The 10,926-nt window shown below is 49.7% G+C and overlaps 1 protein-coding gene across 1 annotated transcript; it reads left to right on the forward strand.

Moving 5' to 3' along the window:
• The first annotated feature begins 833 nt into the window (after positions 1-833).
• Cited4 (Cbp/p300 interacting transactivator with Glu/Asp rich carboxy-terminal domain 4) lies at positions 834-2,105 on the forward strand. The gene has a single exon (XM_031376893.1). The coding sequence runs from the start codon at positions 1,103-1,105 to the stop codon at positions 1,655-1,657; it is 555 nt and encodes a 184-aa protein (XP_031232753.1). The 5' UTR covers positions 834-1,102; the 3' UTR covers positions 1,658-2,105.
• Positions 2,106-10,926: the final 8,821 nt, after the last annotated feature.

Below are 10,926 nucleotides of genomic sequence, written 5' to 3' on the forward strand. Positions count from 1 at the left end.
GCCCTATATTCAACCTTTCACTGAATTAAGGAACATTTGCATATGTATGTACCAGGCACTATGGAGGGTTCTGTATACACACATACACACACACAGCCTCGACTAACCTTCCCCATAAGCGCGTGTGGTCTCTGCTGCTCTTGCCAGCATCTTACAGAGGAAGAAGCCACAGTTTGGTGAATGAGCTGCAGTTCACGCCATCATTCGCTCATTCATTCCACTTTTACAGAAAGCCAGCTCTGGACCAGGCTGTGGGCCAAGTGCTGAGGGTAAGAAGATGAACAAGTCCTTCAGGAGACATGCCCATAAATTACTTTAATAACAACTCGGGACAAGCTTCAACAGACAGCACAGTGTGAACCAGAGAAGGAGCAATTGGCTCCCTGGGGATTGTAGGAACAGAGAGCTGACCTCTCCAAAGGACGCTGCTTCGCTGAAGCGCAATTGCAATACAAAGTTCCGGGTTTGAATCTTAAAGGTTTTACTGTGTGTTTCCAGAAAATCTCTTCTGCCTCTGAGGCTCAGTCTGAAAACTTGGTAAGTTGAGTGGACCCCAAGATCCTGAAGCTCCAGGAACTGGCCCTCTCGCCTCATCTGGCAAACTCAAGCTACTCCCATACCCCTACTAACCAGTACCTCGAAAGCCTGACCAAGCCCCAGAAAAATGTCAACCACCCAGCCCCACCAAAGCGCCTGCAACCGGGGACGCCCTTGGAGGCCCAAAGGGCGGAGCTCTGGTAGGGGGCGGGACCGATGCCTTCTAGGACGGGTGCACGATCCGCCCAAAAGGGATTCATCCAGCCAATGACAGACAGGGGCGTGGCGAACCCGCCTCTTGGTATAAGAAATTGCCGGACTACAAGGTGCTGAGCGAAAGCCTGCGAACCCTTGGGCCGTCTGGTTCTTTTGCGGCCTGCAACTACTGCCGTGGGACATCGCAGAAGAGAGGAGATCCAGGCGACCCGGGTGAGACAGTGAACGGATCCGATTTGTTCTTCCTCTGCCTGGCTGAGTTGCAGGGACTGCACCGTGCCCGGGTCTCCCGCCCAAAAGGAGCCTCTGGCCGAGACCTGGGGCGTGCCCGGACTGTGCGCCAGCTGCTATGGCCGACCACCTGATGCTCGCCGAGGGCTATTGCCTGCTACAGGTGCCACCACACGCCCACGGCCCGCACGCGCCCCGGACTCTGCAGCCATATCCAGGCCCGGGCATGGACAGCGGTCTGCGGCCGCGGGGGGCTCCGCTAGGGCCGCCGCCGCCACCCGGGACCCTGGCATACGGCTCCTTCGGGTCGCCGGTCTCTTTCCAGCCCTTCCCTGTCTCGCAGTCGCCGGGCGCCGGTAGCACGCACCTGCAGTCTGCAGGCACACCGTCCCCCGGCCGCATCTCGGCGTCCCCGGCAGCAGCTGGAGGGCCCTCACCTCTGCAGCCCGCGTCCGGAGCCGCAACCCTGCTGCCGCCGCCGCCGCCGCCGCCGCCGCCCGCCCTGGGCTGCATGGACGCGGAGCTCATCGACGAGGAGGCGCTGACGTCGCTGGAACTCGAGCTCGGGCTACACCGTGTACGCGAGCTGCCCGAGCTCTTCCTCGGCCAGAGCGAGTTCGATTGCTTCTCAGACCTGGGGTCAGCGGCCGCCGCCGGCTCGGTGAGCTGTTGAGCACCACCACCCAGAGACGCGGGACTCTGCGCCTGGCGGCCCGGCCCGCACACACCCTCCGTGAGGGTGGAGGCGCCGGGTTTACGCGCCGAGACGGCTCCAGCCGTGGACACCTGCCTTGCCTGCAGGCCCTGCCCCCTGCCGGATGACAGTTGGATCTTGCTTCTCGTACCCAAGCCTCAGCGGTCTAATGGAGGGAACTGAACCAGCCCTTCGGATTCCACGTTCTTCAATTCTGTGCCCTCTTTCCGCCCCCTCGCCCCAATCTGAGCCATTGCAGGCCTCTGCCTGACCTTCCTTCTCGTGCAGCCCACTAACCGGATTGGATCTAGGGAGCCATCTCTCCGTACCCTTACCATCCCTGGGCCTCTGGCCCTAGGGAGGGAAGACTTTTACACCACCCCTGCGGGTGGCCTCTAAAACCAAAATAAAACTGGGTTGCTTTACAGTTTTGAGTTTCCATTTCCTTTTCATCCCCACTCTCAAGTACCTGTACCTTGCAAAAAAGCCTGAGGCTGTTAGAGGCCCAAAGTGGAACTGAGGCTCCCAACCTCAACAGTCCAAAGGACAAGAAACTTGATATTTAGTTTCTTTTGAAAATGCCTTGAGAGTTGTGCAATTGTCAGGACATAACCTGAGAGGTCCGGGCTGCTGCCTGGCCAGTTAACAGCTTAACCTGTTTGATTTGCTAGCCACTAGGACTCCAGGAACTAGGCGGTCCCTGAAGATCCAGGCAGCCCATGACACTGCCCTTTTGGCTTCCTTGGAGGGATGTGGTCTTGATGCTTGAATAGGGGTGTGTGAGCATGTGTGTGTGTGTGTGTGTGTATGTGTGCAGGCAGAGATTGAACCATACATAAGTCACACATACTTCATCTGTGTAATGACTATAGCACACTGTCAGACTCTTAGCCACCTCCGTAAACTATAGCGATGTTTGTTCTGCACATTGGTGCGCAAGGAATCATAGGGACAGACCTGGAAACAGACTGTTCTCGGAATATGGAAGGGAGTTGTCTGGTAAACAGGTGGAATAGGTTCGGCTGGTTGGGGTGGAGGTCATTTCAACTTCAGGGAGGTGCATTTGATGGGATCAACGATATGGAATGACAAACGTTTTGAGGGACAGGACAGGACCTTGATTAAAGAGAGGGCCACATACCAGTTCATGAACTCTATGGGAAAGACACGGAGCACCTGGAACAGAGCAGGAAGATCATGACAACTTTACGTGGCCAACGCGGTCCTCATCCCACAGATGAGAGGTGTGTGCTAGCCCAAGCCTGGCAAGGTTTGACCGTCAAGTCCAGCTCTCTAGTGCACCCTCTGCTGTTGACTCTGAAAAGATCCCCTACTGTGTGGGAGACCGGCTGGAAGACAGGCTGGAGGCCAGGAGAAAGAGGCCTAGACAGGCATGCTTCCCATAATACGAGGGCCAGGCAGTGGTGCATTCTCTAGGAGACAGTCAATTCCAGAGACTAGAGAGCAAGGCCATTGCCTGGAGCCCTCTGTCTCCAAATCGTTGGCCTTTGCTCTAGTGCCAAGTGCTCCTGCATGTGACCCCAGCAGCCGTGAGTTATCCCAGGGTCTACTGTGTGGGCACCAGCTCTAACGCCTGCAACATGGGCAAAGAGTGGGTGACAGGACGTGTTCTGTAGATGAATAAAGCTCTACTCTTAGATCCCAGGGCCTTCTGTGACAGATGGCCAAAAAGAGTCTTCTGGACTGGCCTTTGAGCTAAGAGTGCTCTGTGTTTGCTCCAGCATTGCCCAGGCTTCCCTGACCAGGATTCAATTGGAAAGGTTTGGCCCTGGGCTGGACACTACCTTGATAGTCTTTCCGTGGGCCTTGGTTTCCCCACCAATAAAAAGAGACTAAGATTTCTGCTCTGTTACTTTACAAGGCAATAACCCTCTCTGTACGTGAGGAACCAGCTCAGGATGAGTTAGTACGCAGTTGGTTTATTCCCAAGTAGGAAGGAGTACAAAACCACCACACCAAGCCATGCATGGTGGTCCACACCTGTAATCTGGCATTGAGGGTGCTGAGTTCGAAGTCAACCTGCACTACAGAGTGAGTTCTAGACTAACCTTGTTAAGATTCCTGTCTTAAAAGAGAAAAAAGTAGGGGACAGGGGTTGCTAAATACAGATTTAAGGTAGAAATCCTGTTTAGCATGTACAAGGTCCTGGGTTTAATTCCCAGGATCAAAACAAAAACAATGAATATGCCTGTCATCCTCCCAAGAGGGACCACTGACAAGGTGGTCAGCAGACAGATGGACAGAGAAGATAAGACCAGAGCAGCTCACCAGGTCCTAGCCCTGAGAGCTGCAGGAGAAAGAGTAATGAGCTGGGAGTCTCTTTACCACATAACCGTTCTAGAACTTTATCAGGAGCTGCCTGACCTCAAAGTCCCCTCACCCATGAGTCTTAGTACATGGCTTCCTGTGGTGTCTTTCATCTCTTCCTGAGAGCCCGCCTTCTAAAGCAGCCTCCTGCCTGAGCAGCATCTGCCCAGGTCTTTAAATTCAGGTTCCCTGAAGGCTGGGAAACTCATTCGTGACACAGACAAAGCATGCCTTATCATCATCATCATCATCATCATCATCATCATCATCATCATCATCCCATCTCCCTACGCCAACGTTCTTTATTTTTACTTCTCTTTTATGACCCAAACCTTGTGTTTTTCTACAAATAGAACCTCTCTGTAAAATGGAGTCCTAATTAACAGCACAACCACCATAGACTTGCTATGGAGGTTAATGCATGCTTCAAAGTCCCAGCACTTGGGAGGTAGAAGCAGGGAGATCAGGAGTTCAGGGTCAACCTTGGCTACATATTGAGGTTAAGGCCAACCTAGAATGTATGAGAGAGCCTGTCTCAAAAAAAAAAAAAAAAAAAAAAAAAAGAACTGGAAGGATGGCTCAGTGGTTACGAGTGCTGGCTTCTCTTTCCCAGCACTCACATCAGGAGGCTCACACTGACCTAACTCCAGCTCCAGAGGCTCCAACACCCTCCTCTGGCCTCACATAGCTTGGATACATGCAAACATATACATGAAATGTTTACAGAAGCTGCTTCAGCCACCTAGCAGGGTCAGCATGACAGAGACTGCTGTAAGCTGTCCCCAGGAATAGGCTCAGAGAAGATGTTCTGTTCACAAGAGATTGTTGTCTTCAGAATCTATATTCACAGGGGTCAGGAGGAAGCCCTAAGGAGCCGAAGTCACATAGCCAACCCAGCAAGAGGCAGCCAGCCCCGTACAGAGCTCTGAAGCTAGAAGGGCCCTTCAAAGCTGACCAGTACACTCCTTTCTGCTTCTGTCTCATCAGTCTTGGAACTGTGGGCTGCTCTGGAATTGGCCTGGCCCTGGCTGGGTAGGGCATCCCTCTACAGATGAGCCATATGCCTGAAGGGACTTCAGGGAAAGACTCCTACTTCCCTGTTAGGGCAACAATTCCATGGAAGGGAACTGAGTGTCCTCCACAAACACCAGCGGCCTCCAACTGTCTCCTCACAGTTACACTGCACATGTTTCATCGGCTGCCCCTTGGTCCCGAGTATCACCTTCCTTATTGGAGAACAACAGAAGAACAACCGGATGTCTATGGCACTGTCGATTCTCCATAACAGCGCTGCCATCATGGTTGTCCCCGCTCCAGCTCAGCTAAGAGCTCAACAGGCATTGCTGAATAAATTAGTGAGCAGCCTGATCGCCGCCTTTTCCCAGGCAGCTTAAGCGGTTTAGCTGACTACTGGGTGATCCTCATGAGTTCCTTAATCCACCCTTGTCTAACTCTTCACGCCCCTTTGATGCTGTAAGAGCAGGGTCAGGATTAGTGCCAACTAAAAGACACTGTCAGCACCTAGTGAGGGCATGCTCCAGCATTCCTACTGTGTGCAGGAATGGTGGAAACTCATAAGGAAGGCCAGTAGACACTCATTCTCTTCCAGCTTCTGCTTCAGTATCCACCCACCCCATCAGGAGTTCTTCCCGGCAGTTTGTCTCTATTTCAGAGGTCAAGAAACTGGGGCACAGTGAATTAGTCCAAGGCACGCCCTAGCTCTGCAGGGCCTGTCCCAGGCCCAGGATGAGTCTGGTGAAAGAACTGAATCTGAGTGAAAGAACAGAGTCCTAGCTCAAGCTTCCGCTCTGTGCGTGTGAGACGCAGAGGTGACAGAACCTCCCAAGGACTTGGTTTCTTTCTCCATACAAGAGTCACACTGACAATACATGTTACAAGGATTCAAATGAGCTGGGTCCTGAGAACACAGTGTAGTTAGTGCAGTGAGGGGCGGGAGAGATGCAAAGGAGGTAAAGCACTGGCTGCTCTTCCAGAGGACTTGAGTTCAATTCCCAGCACTCATACAACGGTCTGTAACTCCATTTCTGATGCCTTCTTCTGGCCTCCAGAGATGCTGCACCCGTGTGGTACACAGGCATTCATAAAGGTCAAACACCCATGCACATAAAAATAAATAAAGAAATAATTTTTAAAAATTGATACGATGCTAGGGTAAGGTTGAAGGTGGACAGTCCCAGCTGCTACCCTCTAGCTGATTTGGGGTGGGGGTAGGGGTGCTGTACACTTTGAGATTTAAGGTTAGCTGAAGCACAAGACAAGAGTCACACATGGAAGACTCCTAGCTGCCCCTGCTGAGCAGTCTGGAGTCTGGAAGGCTAAGAGTTTATGGTAAGTGTGTGATAGCACATGCCTGGAATCCCAGTACTTGGGAACTGGAAGCAGGAGGATTAGGAGTTCAAGGCCAGCCTTGACTACTTACTGAATTCAAAGCTAGCCTGAGCTACATGAGACTCTGTCTCAAACAAAGGGTGAGCTGGAGTCAGCTTGGGAATGACATGAAGATGGTGGGACTCAGCTATCACCGGTGTGCGCCCTATCAGATGGGAAAAAAACACAGGAAGCTAATCTGAGCTCCGTCTCCTCTGTCAGACAGGCGCCTCGTGCTTCCCGTGAGGATGGGCTGGGATGTTAAGCAGTCACGCTTTGCTCTGCTCAGGTGAGAGCCACTGATGGGAAACAGAGCCACAGGCTAGGGAAAGCACCTCCCCCTGACCAAAATACACATAATATTTTAGGAAATATAAATCAGAAATCCCCCAGCTTTTTTCTCATATGCAAAATGAACACATTATGTCAAATACATATATATTAATGCACTTTTATATAGTTGGGATTGTAACATTTCCCTTTTGTTTCAGTGAGGTTTAGACTCCCTCAGTAACTGAGGATGCTCTTGAATTTCAGATCTTCCTACCTTTGCCCTGAAGTGCTGGGCTTACAGGCACGTACTTCTCCCAGCTTGTGGAGTGCTGCAGATCAAACTCAGCACTATTGTGCCTATCAGGCAAGTGTTTTACCAGCTGAACTATTTCCAAGCCCCTAATATTTTCCTTAACTGGTTTCCCCTCCCCATTAGTGTATTTTCATTTTCTTTCTAAATGAGTATATATGACTCTATCTTGTCGTTTGCTCGTTCTATTCTTGACTTCAGACAGGGTCTCATACTGTAAACACGGCTGGCTTAGAACTCTCTGTAGCCAGGGTTGCCTGGAGTTTGCAGAGATCCTCCTGCCTCAGGTCCTGGGTGCCAGTGTTACAGGAAAGCACCATCATGCCAGGAAACTTCACTTTTTTTTTTTTTAATGACTGCATTGTGAGCAATTTCCCTTTGCAGCCCTCTGTGATGGAAATGCCAGCTCTTTCCTAAGTCTCAGAGTAAGGAATAATGCTACCAGAAGACCCAGTCTATTTACCTTGCATGTCTGTGGGAAGGGCTCTGCAGGATGAATTCTTAACAGAAGGATTACTTGATCTGATGATATGTGCAAATAAAATGTCTCCTGGAGTGATGTAACCAATTTCCTCTTGCCCCCTGCCAGCTCTGTGTAAGAAATCCTGCAGGCTCACATCCTCGGCTATCCTGGGCATAGAAAGAGCCATTTAGTTCCCATTTATTTATTTGATCATTATTAAAGATATTGTCTATTTGTATTTCTTTCTCTAAGAATTGCTTCCCACACCACTGTCTGGGGGCCCTGTTGGGACTATGTGGAGTTTTCTTAATAGTTTAGAACTTTTTATACTGCAGAGTTGAACCTACTGCCTTCCACACCATAGGCTCTGCCGCTGAGCAGTAACCCTAACATTGTTTTCTTTATCTTTTTCTTTTTCCCTTTCTTTTTCTTCTCCTTTTTACTTTGAGATATGGTCTTACTAATCCCTTGGCTTTACCTTGACTTCTCCCTGTAACATAGGCTGGCCTTGAACTTGTGGTCCTCTGACTCACTCACTCTCAGTAGTTGGATAGCAGGCTCGTGGCACCAGGCCCAGCTTACATGAGAAATCCTCATGTATTATAAATACTAAGCCCTTGGAGCTGGAGAGAGACTTCAGTGGTTAAGAGCACTTGCTGCTCTTGGGCCCCCACTTTGGGATCCAAGTTTGATTCCCAGCACCCATCCCAAGGCTCACAACTATCAGTAAGTCCAGTCTTAGGGGCTCTGACTTGCTCTTGTGGCTTCTGATAGTCCCAGGCACATACATGGTGCACATAAATTGTACATGTAAGATGAAATAAAGAAATCATTAAAAATAGCTAAACAGCCGGGCAGTGGTGGCATATGCCTTTACTCCCAGCACTTGGGAGGCAGAGGCAGGCGAATTTCTGAGTTTGAGGCCAGCCTGGTCTACAGAGTGAGTTCCAGGACAGCCAGAGCTACACAGAGAAACCCTGTCTCGAAAAACAACAACAACAACAACAACAACAACAACAACAACAAAATAGCTAAACAGTGAAACCCTTTTGGGAGTGTTTAGATATTATTTCCACACCTATTGCTGATTATTTAATTGTAATATGGTATCTTTTGCCTTTTGGAAGTTACCAATTCTCTCTCTCTCTCTCTCTCTCTCTCTCTCTCTCTCTCTCTTTCTCTCTCATGTGTGTGTGTATACAACATGCATGTTTATGTGTGTGCTCATGTATGTGAAGGAGGCCATGCCCATGTGCTCATCTGGAATCAGGAGGTCTTTGCAGGATATCTTCCTCAGTTGCTCTCCACCTTACCTTTTAATTCATCAAACCTGGGGCTCACAATCTAGGTTGGACCAGCTGGCCAGAAAATGATGGGGACCCATCATCTCTGTTCCCTACGTGAGGGTTGCAGCTGCTGTGGCTGTGCTTGGCTTTTTATATGAGTGTTTTTAACCTGACTCAGGCCCCCCTGTTTCTGTGGCAAACATGTTGCCCATTGAGCCACACCATCCCAGCCCTGGCAGTTGCTAATTTTTTTATATCATCAAATCTCTCTATTTTCCCCTTAAGAGCTTCTTTGAATTAAAGATGGAGACGGCAGCCTTTTCAGGCCCAGGGATCACCACAGCCAACTGCAGGGCTTCCTTTCTGCCTGGACTTTGCTTCAGAGACCAACAAATACACATTAACTAACAGCTGAGGTACAGCTGGGGTTGAAGGACACACCTGGGTCTTGGTGTCACACAGGTGCAGGTTTGTGTTCTGGTTCCAAGCTCCATACAAGGCATTTAGCAAAGCCACTTTGCCATTCTCTGAGCTTCTGGGGGTTTTCGTTTTTCTTTTTAATCTACAGCATGTTCAAATACAGATAAACTCAACCGATGGCTCCTGTGTGCTATCGGCCCACTACGTGCTCAGCTCAGTGCCTGGTGTGTGATAAGCCCTGAGTGTGATAGTGGCTTCCCGCGCTTAGTACAGCCCGTGCTGAGGGAGCAGGGGCAGTTTACACGTTCAGAGAAGAGGTCCAGCAAAGGGGAGGAGTGACCTCAGACCAGGCCCCATGCAAATGGCCCTTCAGTTCTTAAGATGGGATATCTGTCTGCATGCCTTCAGGATCGAGTCCTTTCACCTGCAAGGTGTCCCAAACTCTTACTGGAGAACCAGTTCTCCCTCATTCATAGCCCATGTGGTTTGAGTAAGTGTGTCTTATCTTCTATTCTACATGTGGCTTGAAGTAAACTAGTGCTAACTTTTAAAGTTAGGGGAAAAAAGACATCCCCATTCTGCCGCCTCCAAAAAAAAGTGTCTTGATTTTTCCATGGCTGGTTTGAAATAGCAATGCTTCATTTCTCTTTCCCTTTTTCTATATATAAAGTCTATTGGGACCAGCAAGATGACTCCGTGGGTAAAGGTGCTTGCCATCAAACCTGACAACTTGAGATACCTTCCTCTATTCTCTCTCTCACACACACATACACACACACACACACACACACACACACACAGAAATAGATAAATAAATACATAAATAATTTTAAAACAATTTAAAAATTGGAGTTTATAGAATTTGGAGGTAATGTTGGCCCTGATAGCACACACATGTAATCTAGCAACTGGCAGGCTGAGGCAGGAGAGTTACCAGTTTGGGGTCTATCTAGGCTTCACAGAGAGACTTTGTCTCAAAATAACCTCCCAAACAACAACGAATTGCAGCCACCACTCCACACACACACACACACACACACACACACACACACACACACACACACACACTCGTACTCTCTGCTTGCTAGGCCGGCCAGGACTGACGCAGTGTCTCGGGTGCTTCCCAGTAACCTAACCCAGTGCATTATTACTCCAGATAAAGGAGCTGAGCTTCGCCAAGGTGTGCTGGCTTGCCCATGAACACACACCTAGTAATTTGACTTACAGAGTTCAAACACTTAATTTATTTAAGATAGAACTTGAAGCTAGGCATTGTGGCCCACACCTGTAATCTCAGCTCTTGGAAGTCAGAGGCAGGGGGATCACCACAGTTTATGGCCAGCCTGGATTACTCGCTGAATTACAGACCAGTAAGGGCTATATACCAAGGCCCTGTCTCAGAAAAGAGAGTGGGGAGGCTGGGTATGTAGTTCAGTTGGTGGAATGCCTGCCTCACATCAACAAACTCTGGATTCGGTGCCCATCACTACATAAACCAGGCATGATGATGTAGGCCTCTAATCCCAGAATTCGGAAAGTGGAGACAGGAGACTTAGAAGTTCAAGGGCCCATTCTCAACTACCTAGTAAGTTGGAAGTTAGCCTGGGCTTCCTGAGATTCTGTCTCAAAAACAAAAACAAGCTGGGTGGTTGGCGTCACACACCTTTAAGCCCAGCACTCCAGAGGCAGAGGCAAGCAGATCTCTGTGAGCTGGAGGTCAGCCTGGTCTACAGAGGGAGTTCCAGGCTAGCCAAGACTACATAGAGAAACTTATCACAAA

Source organism: Mastomys coucha, unplaced genomic scaffold (assembly GCF_008632895.1).
Source record: "Mastomys coucha isolate ucsf_1 unplaced genomic scaffold, UCSF_Mcou_1 pScaffold18, whole genome shotgun sequence".
Classification (NCBI taxonomy): domain Eukaryota; kingdom Metazoa; phylum Chordata; class Mammalia; order Rodentia; family Muridae; genus Mastomys; species Mastomys coucha.

Excerpts from the sequence above, each read along its gene's own strand:
- Cited4 (XM_031376893.1), top strand. The coding sequence starts at position 1,103 with ATGGCCGACCACCTGATGCTCGCCGAGGGCTATTGCCTGCTACAGGTG.